We start from the raw sequence: 20,607 nt of genomic DNA on the forward strand, positions 1-20,607 counted from the left end.
CTCTCTTCCCAGGCTCCCATGTCCACAACACAGCAGCCCATGACTAACAGGAGAAGATGACCCCATGGCAAAGATTTGAGTGTGAGTGGGTAAAAAAGGCCAGCCTGGAACTGGGAGAGCTTACACAGAAGATTTTGAACTGATATTGCACAGAGGCAATTTGAACTGAATATTGCATAAGCATTGCCTGTGACTTTCATGAACTCTTCTGTGTGGTTTTCTTCTTGGGATTTCTAGATTCCTTTTAGCTTTCAAGTCTAAAGAAATCTTGAGTGTGCTGCCCAAAACCTTTCCTTGCTCCAGTTCTGGAGGAAATGGGAACTTGTCAGTGCTTTGATATTTATAGAATACTTTTCTACTCACAATCCTAGCTCCTAGACACAAGCTGTTACCAAGTAAGTGTTTGGTTCTGGGAACCGAACCTTTTTCTGTGGCCTGTCTTTTCAAAGCCTGACCATTAGGTGTTAGCTCCTTCGTGCAGAAAAAAAGCCCCAAACCAATGAATTTCTAGGATTTCGGCTTCGGTACAGATGATCCTTCTGATGAGGCTTCGTATTTCAGGAAGCTAAATCGAGAATACAAGTGAAGTTTGTCTTATTTTTGCACCGAGTTTTCTGTTTTTATTTAATAAAAATGCAGAGAGTTACTGCTGTCTTATTAACTTGCAGCCTGCATGCTTATCTTCTTTGTTCTTTGTTAAATATGAGCTGGCATGTGTTAGACTGCGTTAGCGTTCACTCTTTGGGACTTCAGTGGTTTCTAAATTTGGCATTGCTAAGCCGGTGCCCTGTTTGCTTGAATCAATTGGGGCTGCTATTTTTAGCAACAAAAGGGAATTGAAATAGCAATTTTCTTTCCATGTAATAGATCCCCAAGAGGAATACTGATGCAAGCTCTCTGTCATCCCAAATTCTCCCCCTCCCCAAAAGCACTCAGATGAAAGGCAGCTGTCATGGTTTGCAGCTGTATTAATCTTTAATCAATCGAGTGTTTTCTGCATTCAGGTGTTTGGGGAAAAGAAGGGTCATGATGGGGATCTGCCTAGAATAACTAAGCACTCGTGCATGGTCTGTGCAGTCAGAATTTGTGGGTAACGGCAGGGATAGACAGAGCAGCTAAAAATAGTATTTGCTTCCAGTGTTTCTCCAGTCTATTTTTGATGCTTGAATTTGATAAGGTTGATTGGGCACTTACTAAAAATAGCCATTTCTAGCAAGCTGAGGACAAAAAGTAGAGTATTTTTAACCAGCACAGGCTAAAGTATTTTTGTTGGCTGAGGATAATCTAGAAGCTTGGTATTGGTCATATGCCAGTGATTTATATAAATCTGTAATAAATGAAGCACTGCTTGATGCCAAGCAAGGATAGTCTTTTTTTCCCCTGGCCAGCGTTTGTTTTCCCCAGGAGCTGTCATATTCTTAATATAGCCTCTGTGTTTTGTAGCAGAAGAATCTCAAGTCTTCAGTTATTTATGTGTTGTACTTTAAACCTCTGCTAATGTTGGCTGTGCTATGAAGTTTCTCTCAACTGTATTGCTTTAATAAGGCGTGCTAGGTTCCTAGTTTATTCTTTACATCGATGTCTGCTACAGCTGGGTGCTGTACTGTGACAGACCCTCACTCGGATCTGGATTCTGTCTTGCAGGATGGGGATGGTTCTTCCGTGTGAATGGAGAATGTAGCTGAGAGAATAGCTCTGCAGTGGCCATTTTGACAACAAATTTGAATACCTCTCAGGATCAGAAAGGTAGCTGAGCTGCCCTCCTTGAGATCCGTTTGTTAGCGTAATTTTTTGGAAAGAAGAGTATAGGTGTTCCCAGATTGCTGGACCCACATCTTTCTAGGGCAAATAACATCGTTAGTGGCTTGAGTCTTCCAACATAATGATGTGCATGAGTGCATCTGCAGTACTTTGACAGATTGCCTAAAAACTCACGCTTTTCTTAATGAAAGTGGGGAAAATGGCTGAACTGAAGTGATTTTTTTAGTTTGAAGAGGCTAGTAGAGAACATGCATAGTAGTTGTTAGCTACATTGTGCAGGTGGTCAAAGCAGTGCAAGGAGTATGCCTGGTGCTGTTTGGTAGCAGCAACGTGGATAGAAGTATTCCATGCTTTATCTCCATTAGATATCTCAAAAGCTTATTTTGCTGTGGAAAACTTGTGTCTGTATCTGAAGGCAGGCTTGATCTCTTTAAGCTTTGTCTTCTCTGTAGTCTAACCTTGAATTGGGGAGTCACGAATCTATAATCTTGTTTCAGCGTGATTGCTCTGCAGAACTGCAGTAGAATTTTCTATGCTTGCCATTGCTCCCTCTCCCTGTGTCAATGCTGGTCCTTGCTCCTTTCGAGAGATGAGGTGATTTCTACATGCCTGCCTCATGCTTCACTGCAGCATTCTTTGCTTTTGTTTTAAGATGTCCTGGCTGCATAAGAAGCAGATAAGTGTTCTTTCTGGGTCTTGAATATTCATTCACAAAACACACTGCTGTGGTCTGTTCAGTGCTGCTTTTGCCTGGCTGTAGAACAGTAGTCCCTCTTTTAATAGCAGGAAATGTTTATCCAGTGTTCCACTTAGGAGGTGGTGGATGTTTTCTGGGTGACCTCTTATTTGAGAAGGCAGTAGCTGTTACTTCTTACAAGAAGAAAGAACGTGCAAGTTTCCCGCACCACTGGTGATACTTTATCCCCTGTATGTTTAGCCATGATAGGCTGTGGGATTTCAGAAGGATGCAGTTGCTATTGGAAGCATTTACATATTCACCACTCTGTAAGCCTTGTGGAGAAGAATCTACATTTTTAGCCCCTAAAGTCATGTACCACTGGGTGTGTTAATCTTCTAGGCTAAAGCCACTTGCTAGTTATCATAGGCTTGATTTGTGACTTTTTTAATAACAGGAAAGATCTTCCCTTCTAGTGCAAGACCACACATTTTGCTGACTGCTGAGTTCATTTAACTTTGCCCTGTGTTTGTCAGGGGTTGCTCTGAGTATGGTGCTAGGCAGGAAATGATGCTGGTGCTTATAGAGTGCATCATATATGTTTTGTATGTGACGAAAGCTGTGAAACACACCATGTGGAACATTAGGAGGCAAAGAGACTAGGTGGTATTAAGGTTTAGAGATTAAGTGAGCTGCATCTGAATAACTAGTCCAGTAGTAGGGCCTATGTTGTGTTCCCATGAGGAAATCACTGTAAGAGGTCAAAAATGCATGAGTAAACTCACTTCCCATGCCATATAGGCAGCAAAATTCTGGCACAGTCTTTAGGGCAAAGGTACTATACTGCCCTAAGGTGGAGACTTTGTTGACTTAAGGAAATAATTGCATGATGTGTTAAGGATAATACTGTAATTAAAAATTTAACTGCAGATCTGAGTTCTTGTGCAGATGATGTGTCTATACAATGGCAGTTCAAAGATCTCCAGCCTACATATGGCATAACCTCCTCCAGCAGTGTGAACAAATGTTACCACATACTGCTTGCTTTGTTTGGAGACCTTGGCACTACATTGAAAGTTTCTCTTTGCACAATTACACTTCAGTAAGGCTGCTTCCAAAGCATTGGTGGGTTCAAAGTCACTTATTTTTATGTGATGTACACTAGTAGCTAGTGTGAATGGTGATGTAAAATGTTTTACCAGGTTTCCCACTTGTCTATTATTTTGGACAGTATGGGGTAAGTTGGAAGGAACAAATAAGACTGTTCATGCAAAACTGAAGTGAAAGCTGAGACTAGAGGACGAAACCCATGCATGCATCTGTAACCCATCATAATAATGATTATAACAATCTTACCCAGTCAAGAAGGTGTCATTACATAGAAGAGCAAGAGGTGTTCCTTTTAGTGTGCTGGACTCATTAGGGCCAGGCTGTGTGGACTCTGTTTCAGAACAGGAGTATTTGGGAAGGTTTTTCATAACTGAGGAAACATGTTGTACTCTTCCACTTTTTGGCTCCATACTTATAGATATGCTATTTTCAAAAGAGTCTGTCTCGAGGTGGGAGTCTTTTCAGGATGCAGTCTAATTATTTGTGGAATAACTTGTGTCCAGAGTTGCTGAACTCTGGTTAGTGGTAACTTCCTGGGGTAGAACATCTCCAACCCAGTCTGAGTGCATGTAATTGGTTTACTAAGACACTGTTTTCAGAGTATGTCGTGTTACTGAACACATTTCCTTATTTTTCTTTTCCCTTTCTTCTACAGCCCCAAAAGTCAGGGAAAGAAAGATGTTGACTTCTTTGCCTAAAATTAGCCAGTCCTTCAATACAGCTTCAGCTCAAAGTTTCATTTGGTGGGCTCACACACAGGCTGCCTGGGCACTCTTCTTGTTTCTCTTCCGGAGACAGCAGATGGCTGAAGTGGGAAGCTACTACAGTTAGTCTGACTACTGAGTAAATGTGTATAATCACACTTACAAGCTGGTACAGCTTTCTTGCACAGACAATAACTTATTCCTACCCTACTTGCTTTGCCTTCTTTAAGCTCTGCCAACTGCTGTCAGTTTAACTTTTTTTGGAAGGCAGGCTGTAGAAGAAACAATTTAAAAGCTTAATCCACACTTGGAGCTATTTAGCTTCAGCACGCTAGGGTGATAGTTAAAATTTAGTTAAACTGGCACAGCTTCTGTACGTAGCTGGGGTGGTTAAAACTGCAACACTTGGCTCTGGAGTGCAGACTAGAGATGAATGTGAACAATATGAAAAATAAATTGCATTGCTAATGCAAAAGTCTTACCAAAGCCTCTTTTCATAGTTCTCCCCTTCCCTGTAGCATATACACTTTAGGTGGTCCAAAACATGTAGATAAAGTAGTTGAATCTTGACTCTTGCGATGTTGGTCCTGTCAGTTGTCTTTAGCCCATCTCTCCTGGCTTTTACAATGTACTTCTTGGGCAGGTATCTGTCTGGGCAGCCTTCCTGACCTGACAAACTGCTGACTAGAATCCCAAACATGGGAGTAACTGCAGCTCCCTGGCTGAACTGGGTGCTACTGGTCGGGAGAAGGACAGGTCCGTGCCAGTGTAAGTTTCCTACCTGTGGTACTGACTTCTGCAGCCTCTGTACCAGTGGAGCCATTGATGGGAAATTAATTTCCTTATAACGGATCAGAGCTGAGCTAGGTGGCTTCTCTTGAAGGGCTTTAGGAAGAAAAGTGTGGCCTGAAAAAAGTGTTCTCTAGGTTGTACATTGGAAAGCAACCCTTTTACTGTGGCTGCTCTTCAAGGTGGTGTGAGAGTGTGGAACAGGAGACAAAGTTATCCTTCTCAAAGTGGAGCCACCAATAAAATGATGGTATTAGTGCCTTCTTGTGAGAAGAGGGTTCCCTTATTGTGAAGAAAGTCACCCACGGGTGAAAAAGTTTAAGTGTAGAAACCCAGCTTGCAGCTGATGGCTGTGTCAGTCACTCTTGCTGCTGGTAAGCACAATGGTCACAGGGATCTGAAATCTATTGGAGAGTCACTAACAGAGACCTGTTGTCTGTATCCTAAAATGTTTGTTTTATTGGATGCTTACAGACTTTAAGATACTTTATCATTTACTATATTTAAAAAACCTCTTGTTTAGTAGTCATACCTGAGCTTTTTTTTTCATTAAATGACTTAGAAATCTCTTAGTCTGAAAAGCTTCTGAAGAAGCGTAGTGAGCCAGGGGTCTGGCATGAGAGGGATGCTGAACGTGATTCTTAAAATAACTCTTAGACTCGACTCCTTTTTCTCTGCTCTCTTACATAGGAAGCTTGCACTAAAGTATTTCCATAAGAGAGTTAATAAGTTGTACACCTATTCCAGAAACTTTGATGTGTCTCTTTGCTGGAAAGAGTACTTTAATGGCCTATTAATGAACACTCATTGCATTTATTCCTCTGGAGCAACTAATGTGTATCTGTCTTTCTTTTTCAGTGGTTACAGGAGCTACTGATGGGATCGGAAAAGCCTATGCAGAAGAGGTAAGAATTCTTATCACTTTGAAGTCTATCTTCATCCTTGGCAAGATGTCATGCTGTTTCAAGTCTGTCAAGCAGCAGGTCATATTTCCTCACCTCACCTGAATACAGATATCTGTGGAGAAAGAGGTCTCTTGCCTAGCCTCCCTCAGGTGAGCAGCCAAAAGTTGTATCCTTTTTCTTAGTTTCCTTTATTTGTGAATTCTATTCTCATCCCTTGCCTTGTCCTTCAGTTTTTTAACTTTTTTTAGTTGTTACAAGTATTTTAGCTTCCTCAGTCCCTGGTATTTCCTCTTGGTACTTCCAGGCACCGATTAAATAGCATTTCTAGCTGCCTGCAGTATGTTCCAGTTATTCCCTATAGTTCATGAAGTCTCTGAAGCTGGGTTTTACCTCTATGTCTTTTACTTTCGTTCTCTATGGATCTGTAGGCTCCAGATATAGTACTGGAATGTATTGCTCAAGACAGAAAGTGCCTGTTGGTATGGAGCAATCTAGCCTATAAGCCCAGAGAACATAATGACAAAGCTGACTACCAAAATTTATAGCAAAAACAGCTTTCAACTCCAGCATCAGTACCAAATCGAGCGTGTCTGTACTTATTTTTGTGTTCTCCGAAGTACTAGCATGACTTTGAGAAATTCCCTTTTTCTGGAATTTTTTGTTCTGCAGAGCAGATGGGGAAAGTGACTGTTCATTCTTTCAGGTAGCCCTTGCCCTTCAGATCTCCCTTACATCCCTGTGTGCCATGTCACAGGCACCTCTAGTCTACAAATTATTTTCTGCACTGCAGAAAGTAGCACCTTGTCCTGCTGGGTTAATACAGGAGGAGTTGGCTGCAAAGGGAATTAAGCCTGTTGCCGACAGTACCTGATTCTGGCGTTGAGCTGACAGCTCATACAGGCCAGATATCCCAGTTATACATGATTGAAGCAAATGATGCAACACTTAACTGTCTAAGGCAAGTGGAAAGAGGTCATTGTGCCCAGGGCATCGCGCTATTGGAAGGGAGTCCTCTGATGTGGGAGACACCTTCTGAACATCATGAGAGATAAGTTTCAGGCTCTGTATGTTAGGTTATTGGGTGAGTGAAACTACAGCTTGGTTTATGTTCTGCTTGTGTCTTTGAGAACTGGGCTGCCTTCAAACACAAGCGTGTGCTGCTGGCAGACCCCTGCATATGAACGCCTATTTAGACATTTGATCACAAGTAGGCAATTCTGCTGGAAAACACTTGACTGTTTCTGCTGTAGATGTAGGCACAGAGCACCCCAGAAGCATCCCAAAGGGCACAAATATTTGTTCCTGGGCTATAGAATAAAGCACACTTCTATTTTTAAAATGTTATTGTTATTTATTTATTTATAAATAAATATTTAAACCCTTTGACAGTTTACATGCATGAAAATACTTCATGAAGTTGAGTGTGAATGTATTGTGAAGTGTAGAATACCTGAGAAGACTTCCCAATCTTTCAATTAACTATAGAGATGTCCTTATAAGACTTCCAGCAGAGACCTGCCTGTCTTCTAGAAATTCCCATCAGGTTGCTGTAAATGCCACTGGCATACAACTACTTGGGCACTGATGGCTGTGATTATAAACATGCAGATTACTTCCTTCTCCTTGGAGGAGTTTGTGAGAAATATAATGGTGTGTTGAGAATTGCCTCTTTGAAAGTTTGACATCACCAGGAAGTTATGGAAGAATGTTACGTGTTCGTGGATTCTCTATTTGTGTTCTGCTCTGTTGGTTACTTTCCTTCTTTTCCAAGCAAAGATCTGTTTTTACACTTTTCACTCTTGCAATATTAAGATCTTTATTCATTGCTCAGCACTGATATCCTTTTCATCACTAGACCACCCCTTCATGAAAGGTGGTGCCACAGTAAATGTAAGTTTTCTTCTCTGGGTAATGCTCACCCAGTCTTTCATTTCAAAGCAGCACACTTTTTTTTTTTTTAAGGATATGGTCAGGGGTCGCTATTTGTTACCTCTCACTGTCTGCTATTTGCTTTTGCAAATCATGAATTAAATTTAATCTCAGATATATTTGTATGCTAGTGATAAACTAGAGATTGTGATCCTGTTGTGTGCTCTGCTATGCACATCTGCTTAGTATTGCTTTTTGTAGATCCTCTTGCTATATCTATTCTAACAAGAGCTTTAACTCTGCTTTGGTGGGCTGTCAATGACCTTCCTTTCCTTTGCTACCAAAGTGGAGAATGTGGTAGTTAGTAATATGGGATTTAAGGAAACGAGATGTCTACATCTGCGAACTCTGTTAGAATGGTGACTCTTGCTTGCATCAATCTTTAGGCTACAAGAGCATCTTCCCAATGTTTGGTAGTCTGGATGACTTTTTGTGATCAATTTTAAGGTCTTCTCATCCAGCCTTTTCATGACCCTAGGGACATTGGCCAAAGATCCAAATATAATGGCAGGTTATCTACAAAGCAACTGGGTCTTCCTTGTTCCTTATATAAAAACATAATTAGTTACTGGTACCTCGGAGGACCATTATTGCTCTTTGGACTATTGTGGTTCTTTACAGCTCACTAGACCTCTACCAGTGAATTCGGAGTGCTCAGCAGAAACTGATCTAGTTTCATCAGACTGACCGAACTTGCTGTTGAGCACTGTATCTTTCCCAAGTTTCATTACTTCTCGTAAGTTATATTCATTGCTACTTACAAGCTCTTTGCTTGTCCATTTTATGTGCTCTGTACTCAGAATTCCTCTTGCAAGTGGGTCTCCATTTCCAGACTTTGGATGCACTTCTCAGAGTGCATTCCTTCAGTGTCAATATAGCAGCAGTTTCTCTCAAGCTCACTCTGGTGGTGGAAGTTCCCTAGACATGTGAGGTTACACTAACTCGTTTTGTTGGGATGGCTTGGCTTACTCAGCTTTAGAGATAAGTACAGCTGGATGCTTTTCCATAAAGCTCAGGCACCTGCCTAAGCAATCTAGCAGCCCAGAAGTTAGGACTGCTGAAAGAATGCAAACAGTGTGTCAACAGTGGAGCTTATACCCATGAGGAACATCTCTTGGGCTTTTTTTGCACCATGGACCAGAACCATTTCAGACTCTGAGCAAATTACTATCAGGTTGTCCTCGGTGTCACAGGCTGAAATACTTTTAGGTGAAGTATTTGTCTTCACTGCCTTGATCCTATGGAATAAGGATGCTATGTTATTCCTTTCTCCCCCCGCCATCCGAGCCTAATGCTTGGCTTGATTAAAATTTTATTGCAGTGAGCCAAGTGCTTAGCTGGAGGTGGATGTGTTCATCCCTATTGGACAATAGTCTTTATAACATTAGATAATTTGCTTGAGCATGAAACATAAGTTACCCATAAGCCTAAACTTGGCTGAAGTTTGTTAGCAGTTCCTAGTGTGAATGGCTTTGGATTCATCACAGCTCACTCTAAGCTGATAAGAGACCTAGTATGGGATTTCTGCTTAGAGATCACACCTGGGAATGATGTATGGAGTTTAATGAATTTTGTTATACTTTTCTCTGAAAGTTTTCTTGGTTTGTGCACTTCTAGAAAGGCAGATGAGATTAAGTTACTTTAGGTTGTGGCTGCACCGTGCTGTGTGTTTTTGTTGTTGTTGTTTTGGTTGTGGGTTTTGTGGGTTTTTTTGTTTGTTTGTGTAGGGTTTTGTTTGTTTGTTTTTTACGTTTTTTTTTAGTTTAGTTTTTTTTTTAGTTTTCCTTTAAGACCCATTCTCATCTGCTTCCTAAGGCAGTGAAGGAGTTTTATTGGAATAATGAGAACTTACCTGGTTTTTGTATGTAGGTGTAAAGTGTCTGAAGGGCAGTGACACTATGAACTGTGGATATATTGTTTTAACTTCTCACTGTTTTTACTGCAAAGTAATTCAGATAAGTAGCTGTCTTTCTGCAGACACTTCTAGATGGAATTGTTAGATCACATTACAAACCTGCAGTGGTAGGTCTGACTTGATGACCAATATGTGCTCTGGCCACAGCTGAAGTTACAGAACTTTCCTAAAAGAACCGCATAAGTAAATTAACTATGATTAGTACAAAGTAAGAGTGGAGCCTGACTAGAGACAGCAAGTTTTGAATGCTGGGGTAATTTTGCAACATGACTGTTTGAGTGACCGTGGATACCTTAACTCGGCAAATTAAACTTAATTATGGGTAATAACTTCTTTGTTCTTCTTTGCACCCTGTATTGGATGACTGAGAAGATGATAAATTTGTTGTGAAGGGAATCAAGTAAGAAGCAACATGGAAGCATTTGTCTTGGTTTACCCCTTCACGTCTGTATTTAAAATTGTGTTTGTTTCTTTCTTCAAACTTGCTGTTCGTACCTTGTTGTGATGTTTGACTAATTATGCAGTTCCATTAATCAGGATACTAGCTTGAAAGTGGTTTATGATTGTTCTTATGTTTCCTGGTTTTTTTTGTTGCAGTTAGCAAGACGTGGAATGAAGGTGGCTCTAATCAGTAGGTCAAAAGAAAAACTGGACCAGGTTGCAAGTGAAATAAGTGAGTTGAAAACTTCTTCCCTAAACTTCACAAGCATGCTTATAAATAAACGTGATTGAACATGAATTTCATAATGATAGTATGTACAGCTTTAATTTTGAAAAAGGTTTGCTCTTGTGTACAGTGCAAATCTTACAAATATAAGTGGTAAAGGCCTTGCAAATTGATTTTACAGGTGTTCATATTTAATTTCTGGGAATGACAGAGCTTAATTCTGGAATAAGTACTTCTGAAACTCTTAGCCTTCCAAAAGAACAGCTTACCAGGTCAGACCAAAATATCACCTATCCCTATAGTAGCTGTCTAAAATGACATTAAGGAGAAAAACATGTAGCCATTACTTCATCTGACTATTTCCTCAGCTTGAAGCAAGTTTGATTGCATTGGCTTCAGCCGTAGGGGTGGTTTCTTTGTAACTCAAAGTTGTTGAAAACATGTTCTTTATGCTGCTGGCTATATTAACAAGTGCACAAATTTATTGTGGGTAGCTTTCTCCTCTTTCTCTCTTTTTTTTTTTTTTTTTTTTTTTGTTGTTGTTGTTGTTGTTGTTTTTGTTTTGTTTTGTTTGTTTGGATAAACTGCTGTCATGGTTTAATTGCAAGGTGACAAACCATGACAATTGCTCTCTGTTATCCTCTCACTCACCCTTCCCACATAGGAAAGATGATAAGAAGGAAGGAAAAGAGACTTAAACTTGCAAGGTTGGAAAAGTTTTAAAATGCTTTACTAGTGCTACTAATAAATAGAGAAAATGATGCAAAATATACAAAACCAGTCTTGAATGTCCTGGGGCTAGAGCTGAGGGAGCTGGCAGCTGGTGTGGCTCCAGCAGCTGCAGGGCAAGCACCTGCAAGTCCTGGATAGGACTTCGCAGCAAACTGGAACTGGATTCAGGGATGCAGGGTCTTAGGCCTTGGATCACAGGCATAAGTGACAGGGTCCTCTTCAGATGCTGACCATGGTTAAAGAGAGCGAGACCCTTGTGATCTCCCTCTTTTATAGTGTGTATGACGTGTATGGGATGGAATACTCAGTTGGTCAGTTTTAGTCACCTGTTCTGTCTGCCCCTCCTTGCAAATATGCCCCTCTCACGATGGGACATGCGAAATCTTATCAGTCTTCTTGGTTGTTATAGCAATAAATCTAAACGTGGTGCTTCTCCTGCATTCCATTGGTCGCTCTTATCAGTCTGGAGCACAGTGTCTGAGAAAACATGTAGCTGAATTCAGAAAAATGCAGTTACTTAGAAGAACTTAGCTGAAAGGAAAATTCACTGAAAGAGAACTGGTCTTGTTTTTAACAAAACCAGGACAACTACTCGAAGATCAGATTAGAGAACTGTAAGCTTTTTTGGGGTGTTGAGTGTGCATAGTCATAGGAATTTGGGGAATCAGTTAATGTGTTTAAGAACCTGTATGAAGGATTGTTTCTTCAGTAAGCATGTAACAAATGACTGTAATGCAAAAATAAGGGGGCAACTTAAGTATTGCAATCACAAATGTAAAATAGATATTTATATGGGGTCAGTTAGGAGAAAGGTTCCTCAAGTCTCATGCTGAGAAATTATTTTCCAATTGGGGCAAAGTATAATCCTAACACATAAGAATTCCTCTTGTAATCTATATCTCTTTTATTAAGGCAGGTGTAATGCAAGATTATTAGTTTATGCGGAGTATATTGAGATAAAGTGAGGAATGTAGCCTTGTGTATAGAAGTTTTTTGATAAGCACAAGTGGGACTTGTGTACTCTAAAGCAGGTTTTTCAGCACAGTGATGTTAAGAAACCTTTAAGCTTACACTTCTGTCTTACCCTCCCTTGTCTTGCTTAGACTTTCCTAAAATGATTTGTGTACATAATGCAGATAAGTGTAAGAGCTGCCCTCTTTCAGAAGTCATAAATGTATTATTTTGGCTTTGTTTGTTAAAACTTTTAATAAATTTGTTAGTGGCACCACGTTACTGTAAAGCAAAATCTACAAGTCAAGCCTCAACCAACTGTCCTATGCTAAGTTAGTTGTAAGGGGCTGCTTAGTGAATGTAAGGATGACTAAAAGATTCAAGGACTTCAACTTGCTTAACGGTAAATGTTTTACTAGTTTACTGAAAGACAGAGGATGTACAATTTTGATGTAAATGCTGCTGTGATTTTTAGTGTTCAATGTAAGATGACATATGAAACTATTTTCTAGACAGAAAAAGCTTTCGATGTTTAAGTGGTAGAGAGCATTCCTTAGAGCAAAGATGGTATCAAGTCCTGTCTTCTGCTGGTTTGGAAGTAATTAGTGGTGTTCATTAGTATCCTGCATGTAAGGATGTTCCTGCAATGTCTGGATGTACCTGTGATACCCTAGTCAGTATAGTCGCAGTGTAAATTAAACAGTATAGCTGTCACTACTGGCACAGCCTGCGTGAGTATTGGAGCTTACTGCAGATACGTGGGTCGCGAAGAGGTGGTCTTTTTGCTGGTTCACTGCAGTAGCTGGATGGTATTTTGCTGCATACGTGGGTGTACGCAGTCACGTTTCTTACTGTGCTGTATAAAGTTGTCTTGTTAAGTAAAAGTATAACTGATAGAAGTATCTACAAATAACTTGTTCTAGAATCATACACTTAAGCATGAAGCAACAAGCTTCCTGAAAAGTGGTCATAGCCCTTTCTGTACCAGTCTTGAAATCTCTTCCTCCTTGAGAATTAAGCATGATGCTGACAAGACAGATAAATCTTCTGCTTTGAACTTTCAGCACTTACATGATAGCTGCTGTGGGAGTTTTTCAGATTAAAAAAAATAGGTACATATACCTGTGTAGAGCAGCCTGTAATACATAATTACTGTTAGGCCTCACCCAAACATTTTTCTGCTTTCTTTCCTAAACCATTCTGAAATGAGATGACTCATGTTGGGTTTTCAGAACATTTCTTTTGACAACACTGAGCTACTGAAATATATACCTTGTTCACTGTGGCATATGCTGAAGGATTAGGATAGTCTGCATAATCAAGCAGGCCTGAGTTGCACGTTAAGATCCTGCAAGATTTCAGGTGGACAGAATTTTCTTGTATTCAGGCTTATGTAGTCTTTGCAGTCTGTTCAGATGTTTTTATATATAATGTGAATGACTTTTTAGAGCTAAGGCTGTAACTACTTGGATGTTTCCCTTGCAGGCTCCCGAAGTTGCTTTACATTTCTTTATGGTGGTCCTGCAATTGTTCTTCAAATACACGTGAGCTTGCTCATCTCGAGTAATGACCCTTAATTATTTTAAGAAAGAATGGCTGTTTGACTACTTCCAGTTCTTTGAACCGTGTGAGCCGTGCATGTTTTCTGTTCCTTTCTAATTTCCTGATCGGAGTCCTGATCATCCTAGTGAACAGATAGTTGGCCTCTGCAAATAATGAGAAGGGTCTTGAGGATCAGGTATGTCCAGACTATTCAGAAGAATCTTTTCTTGTGCTCTAGGGATATGCTTACATTAGGAGTAATCTCTACATACAAAATGCAAGTTGCGTAACAACTGTCGTAAGGGAGGTACTGATAGGTCTTTCTGAATGTTAAATGCCAGCTGACCTGGATCTGGTATTTTTTGTGTGTGTGCTTGTGTACATTAAACCAGCTGTACTGATGTTACAAGACAGCCAGATATTCTGAAGTTGTGGCTCAGTTTGAGCAATGAAAATTAGTGGATTAGTTACAAGTAAAGACTTTGGAAGACTTTCCAGCTTGTCTTCAAGCATGTTGTAAAGCTGAATGTGTGGAATAATTAGGTGCTGTACGGTTTGCTGCAAAAGGAAATTCTGCTTTATGTTCCGTAAGAAACAGGACGTAGGCCATGGACTCAAGAAGAAAATTTTGTATTTCCTCTTCAGTGATCATGACACATGGAATTTCATAGGTTTTATGAAACACATTTGATCTCTTAATCAAGTTTTCGTACACAAACACTGACTAGTGGAGTCGCTATCCGAAATCCTTGGTCTACTTTTGTTCCTATTATATCAGTGTACCAGCACCTTTTAAAAAAAGTGTCTGTTCCATTACATTGTTAAACACTTTCAAGGGTTCAAGAAGGCTCAGAAAGAAAATTTTTATGTGAATGGAGACAATCCTTTGGACACCATGTATTGTGACTGTTCCCTGATTTGCTGTATTTAATAATGAACATGGTCCAAGATATCTCATGTGCTTTGTATAATCATTTGGCTCAAGATTTGCAAGTAGAAAAGCCTGAGTTGTTGCACTGTTGGTGATAGGGATGTTCTGAGCAGACTTAAGAACTTTGCTGTAGAAACTCATTTCCTAGGGGCTGTAGCATGAAGAATGCAGTGAAAACCAGTCAAGCAGGGAAAACACTTTAAAGAGAGCTTGCCTGTAGGGAAGTTTTCAAAACAAGAATTTGATATTGTTGTACATTATTAGCTGGTGGCTTCACAGAGCAGGTAGTGGAGCTGTGCATGTGCTATGGGAGGCAAGAAAAAATAGTTGTAGCTAAGTAGTGTTCCTACTTGCAAGTGTAAGTACCCACTTACTTGTAGGAAAGCACATATAAACACAACATGGGAGACTCTGAGTTTGTCATGAGTTACTGTATATATTCCCATTTGCTGCTTTCAAGTTGTTGGTGGTTAGTGTTACATCCAGGTGATAATATGAGCTCCTAAGGAATTGTTTGGACTGAAAAAATATTTTTTTTCCCCAGCATATTCTTATGAAGATGACTTAACTGAAATACATTGATTTTAAGCCTTTCACACTGCGCTAGTGTCCAGAACTTTAATTTGATTCTGCTATGTCTGTCTTTAAGAACATACAGATTTTGCAATTAAAATCGAAGTAGCTGCCTATTTATTCCAAATAAGTTCCTGAGCTCAGTGTGTAGTGTTCCTGAAATTGCTTGGTCTTGGTAGTTTCGTCTGGATCTACTCTCTATCCATACGATGTCAGGTACATTGTAAACTGGTAGCTATCGTGTCTAGACTTGAGATCTGTCGTGTTCTCACTACTCTGGCATGATTTGTCAGTACAGGAAATGAATGGGATGTGGTGCCAAAACCAGAAATGTTCCTTCTCCATTTCCTGGGCAGGTGGGTTTTACAGATTACTTCTCCTTTCTTGGTAACAAGATAGTGGGGAGCATTGTGAAGCAAGCTTCATGCTAAGCACTGTGCTCGTGCCTCAGCTGTTACCATGACCTACTGCTACAAATGGCTAATGCCCCTCTTGGCAAATCAGTCCCCTGCAGATGCTTAGCCACGCCTATCTTGGGGCACTTTGTCTATTAATATCTGCCCTGTCATTTGCAATTCCTCTCCTGCCCCTCCTCAGATGCTGGAGTTCGCAGGTAGGAATATTTGCATTTCATAGAGGAGGCTGAAATGCAGACAAACTCTGTGAGGAAGGGGACATCATCGTCTTACTTTCTTGCACGGAAATGACAAGGTTCTCCTCAGCTTAACTTGAAGACTAACTGAACCCGGCAGTTATTTTGACCTTTTGAGATCTATTTCAAGGTAAATTAATGTGTTTGCAGCCTTCCATCATCTGAGCCAGGTTCAGCTTGACATACTTGAAATCCCCCTATATTTCTTGGACTTGACAAAATGGCTTCAAATATTTTAGGCTTGTTTTGATGCACTGAAGTCACCTTTCACATAAAGTTGTAGCATAAGGATCTTTGATTCAAAATGAGCTCCTGGTTTTTGTCTCTGAAAAAGGTTTCCCCTTGGATGAAGTGAAGTAAGTTCCTGTGGTTTTGCCTTGGGTGGTGTCAGACACTAAAGGAGCAGTTGTCAGACACAGTACAGAGCTGACGGAGGAGTCAAGCCAAATTAATTTTTGTTAATTTGTTAATAAATGAAAAAGATGAACCCTGAATACAATCAACAGGTCATGTAAATGACAGAGTAATTGAGAAGGGAACCTTTTTTAAAAGTTTTTTCTTTTAAGAAGCATCCTGCTTCTGTGGTTTGGGTTCCCCCCCGCCGCCCCCTCCCAGTCCCTGTTTTTTATCATGTTCTCTTGCATTTTCTCAGTAAAGTTTTGCCTGGATTAATTTGAAGAAATTGATCAGAATGCCTAGAGAGAAACACTTGACAGATGTCCCATAAGCTGCAGGACACAGTCCTGGGGCTGTGTCACCCTTTAGGAGAATTTTGAGGCAGGAACAAGGTAGGATAAGCCAGAAGTAGAATGTTCTGCAGGTGACTAGTGACATCCTTGCAAAAGGACTTCGTTTACATATCAACCATCAGCTGTGGAATAACAAACCATGTTGTCATAGTTGCTTTGAAGGATGAAAACCAGTTTAAGAAAGTTTAGCAATCAGTGTCATGGGTTACACATAGTAGTAAGTGATCTGTCAAGGCCTAGCAGATGGTGCTTTTTCACTCTGGGCAAGACTGAGTTAGCCTCTTCCAGAAAGAAGGATTGAAAGTTTGCTTGCTGTGAACCTCACTGCCAGAGTGCTTCTATGTAGTATTTGTAGTGTTGATAGCTTGTAAACCCATGAAGTCCATGAGAAGAAATGTGTAAAGGTTATTTATATGTGAATTAAGTGTTTTGGCTTTACTTTTCTGAATGTAAACTACAGCAGAAGTATCCTTTTCTACACCTCAGATGCTCTGTATATTGTGACTGTAGGTTCAGGGCTAACTCTGGGACCTAATGGTGTCCTGAGTCTGTTTTACACACTAGGTAATTGGATCAATTTGGCAGATGACTGACTTGGTACTTTTGAAACCTGGACTGAAGAACCAGGAATCTCTGCAAGTGTCCAGGGTCACTGCCCGGCAGTAGCTGGGTGAGGGAATAGGTTGCCTATTCTAAAATGCACAGAAACTCAATGCCTGTCTCTGCTAACAGCCTATTTGTACCTTTTGCTTTTGTGGATACCTAAAACAAGAGCTCTTGTTCTAGTCTCTGGGCCATTAAACATCTTTTGTTAACACAAAAGCTGCAATATATTGCTTATCACTTTCAGTGTAAAATAAAATGAAAATTACATGGAAAATTAGTATTGGCTTGGTTTCACTGAGTGAAAGTTGTTTTGCACATCTGGTTTAAAGCAATTGGTGGAAGCTCTATTGAAAAGACACTTAAATTTAGTACTTTTTAAAAGCTCTACAGGGAATGGTGTCTCCCTGGCATAAGGAAAGGACTGGATGGTGCTGTCCCCCTTCAACTTCCTTCTGTGAATGTGTATTTTAGTCTTTTGTCAATTTTTTATCAGATTGAGTTCTTTTACACCAAGCTCTTTTTATCTGTCAAAGCTGCAAAAATCCCTGATAGACTTCTCTCTGCTGAAGAAATGGTGATAATCACTTATGGTTTTTTTCAGGAATATGTAGTGGTGAGGAAAATAATTAATGCTAGTTAGTAGCTCTTCATGGAGAAACTGAGTTCACCTGTTTCAGAACAAATATTTAGAAAAAAAATCCATGAATACAAAAAAGAAACACTTAGAATACTGAAAACTGTGCTTCTAGGTGTCTGTCTTTTGACTACAGTGAACACTTTTCTGTGGATGCTGAGTACAGGTGAAACTATCAGGGACATATACACACAAATGCTGAATTAGTGTAGAAGCTTGTTTCACTTTTAAAATTAGTTTTAATTAATGTAGAGTGACTGACTTATGTAATGAAATTGACTTGAGAGTAAGGGGATTTTTTTTTTAATTAATCCACACTATACCTTTCAGTCTCTGCAAGTGATTCTTAAATTCTTCTTAAGTAATTCTCCTGGTCATTTTGGGATTCACTCTACTGAACTTAAATGAAGAAGTGTTTCTTTAAAGACTTACTGTTCTAGTAATTTTAGGGATGGTGAATTTAGACTTTAATGTGCAAAAAGTGTTGAAAAACTAATGTTTACATGTATATACATATAATGTGTACACATTGTCACAGGCAGTAAGGAATGTTACAGGAAGTATTGGAAATAGTCCATATGACCTTCCTAAATGAGTTAGTTTACTAAAAATAGCTTTCTTTATGCTGTGTTTAAAAAAATACACATCACCAATGAATATTTTAAAAAGTCGGGGTGGGGGGGGATGTGTGGGTGTTGAAAATAGCACCAGAGAAGGAGAGAAGGGAGTTTGAGATGCTGCCTGTCACTCTGTGGTGACCTTCCTACAACTCACCTTGTGCTTATCTCTGAAACAGCTTGGGGTTGTATCCTAACAAGCTCTTGATGCAGCTTCAGCCATAGTGGATATTTTGAGGTAGCGATGAGGCAAACCAAAGCTGTTCTCAGTAGGCAGGACTCCTGACCCACGTGAGGACAGTCAGATGCGCGGTGTCTGGTGCCTCTCGTGTCTGCCCAAGCTGGAGTGAGGGGTGTGTGGGCAGCGCCTGTGCTGTGCTGGCCTTGCTGCTCGAAAGAGTGTCCTTTGGAAACATGGCAATGACTTGACTGTGCAGCCCCCCTGGCTGTCAGCTGCTGCAGCTGCCTTTACAGGCTGCTTGGTTTTGTGGTTTTAGTTAACTTTGTAATTAGGACAAGCTTGATTTAGGAAAGCTTATGGTGTTGAGTGTAATATTTGGGTAAATGGGCTTATTGATTGGTCCTGTGTCTTGCTAAGAATTTTTTTCTGACTTGGTAAGTGTATCTTAGAAGCGGTAATGTATTTTGATGTAATGGGAGTCAGGAGCAAGTGTTAATAAAGCATGTTTTCTTCCTATGTTTTGTAGTAACAGTACTGCTTATACACATAAAAAACTTAAATGCCCTCTGTCACTCAAGGGTTGGTGGACTTTGTCTTAGAGATGCATCTTCTGCTGTGTTGTCTTTGAAAGCTGTGAAGTGAGGAACTGACTTGTGTGTGTATATTGAAACTTTAAGCTGTTTAGCAGAATTGTAACCTTTTAAATAAGATTTGGCAGTTTTTATCCATTCTCTGTGTGATTAGATTTTTAAAACGTTCCTATTTTTAAGGAAGCTGTATGTATGAAATAATGTGTGCAACTAGTGCAGTGTATGCAAGGAATTCCCTGGCAATATTGCATGTGTAGTTGAATGAAAGGAATCTCAGCCTATTCGTTAGTGCTTGACTAAACATACATACACACATGCTTTTAAAAATGTGTTGAAACATAGCAAGTTCTCCTAAATTATAGATGAGCATCTCAGATGTGCTGTGCAGAAACTGATACAGTATAGCATTCCTACCTGGAGACGTATTTTGCAAACCAGCTGCAAACAGAGCTTTCTTTTAGCTGCAACTTCAACTTCTGTTATTGCTTAGGCTACCACTACTCTGCTTTGTAGTTTTATATAAAATGTCTCACTTATCATTATGAAAATTCTTTTGTATCTGTTGCTGCATATCTGTTCCCTTTCTGAATGCTTGTGTTCTCTTGCATGGGGTCTCTGCTGTGCAGCACCGCTCTTGGATTAGGGTCCAGCACTGACCTTCCCTTCTCTTCTGTGCTGCTCTCCAGGCCCTGATCTCTTTTGTTTCCATTTTCACAGAAATGAGAAGCATGATCTGTCATTTGGGATAAGGACTGATACAGCTACACAAATGGAAAATAGAGTCTCTTCGGAAAGGCTAGCCTTTTAGGTATTCAGTTTGTCCGTGGACTTGGTAATTGGAACAAATTAAATGCATATGCCAAAGGAGTCCAGATGTTTTGCTCTAGATCCTCTTTTCTCTGTTACCTGTGTTACTGGGATCTGATTCCTGAAGAATATTGCAGGTTTTTTGGGGTTTCTGCTCTTTTTGCCTGTAAGTATCCATATGCTCCTCTGGTAATTCTGTATTTCACTGTGGCTGATGTGGGCAGCGTAGGGAGGAGATTTCTATATCATTATACGTGTTTTTCTCAATATCTTGGACTTCACTGAGTAACTTAGAACTGTAATTAACAGCTCATTCCTTGCATTTTTAACTCCCTACAAAATGATCAGAAAAAGCTAGCTCTTGTTATATCCAGCTGATTTTAACATACTTCTATATGGTGGATAATATCAGTGTGTAATAACAATCTATCACCAATCTGAAACAGTTTGATTCTTCTGGAGAACAGCTTGCATCCATACATGACAGTCTGTGTGCCATTTCTGTGAACTCTCTAAGTCCCAAAATGGATACATTCCCAAAATGGGTGCCCTTACCTTAAAAACCCAAATACTTTGCAGAGCTGTT

General features: G+C 40.0%; 1 protein-coding gene across 1 annotated transcript in view; it reads left to right on the forward strand.

The window, feature by feature from the left end:
• Positions 1-20,607, forward strand: part of HSD17B12 (hydroxysteroid 17-beta dehydrogenase 12) — an 85,559-nt gene that overhangs the window by 23,670 nt on the left and 41,282 nt on the right. The window contains exons 2-3 of the mRNA XM_065839801.2: positions 5,899-5,945; positions 10,387-10,462. Of these exons, the coding sequence (XP_065695873.1) occupies positions 5,899-5,945; positions 10,387-10,462 (123 nt within the window). The remainder of the gene's footprint in view (positions 1-5,898; positions 5,946-10,386; positions 10,463-20,607) is intronic.

The sequence above is a fragment of the Patagioenas fasciata genome, chromosome 5 (genome assembly GCF_037038585.1).
Source record: "Patagioenas fasciata isolate bPatFas1 chromosome 5, bPatFas1.hap1, whole genome shotgun sequence".
Classification (NCBI taxonomy): domain Eukaryota; kingdom Metazoa; phylum Chordata; class Aves; order Columbiformes; family Columbidae; genus Patagioenas; species Patagioenas fasciata.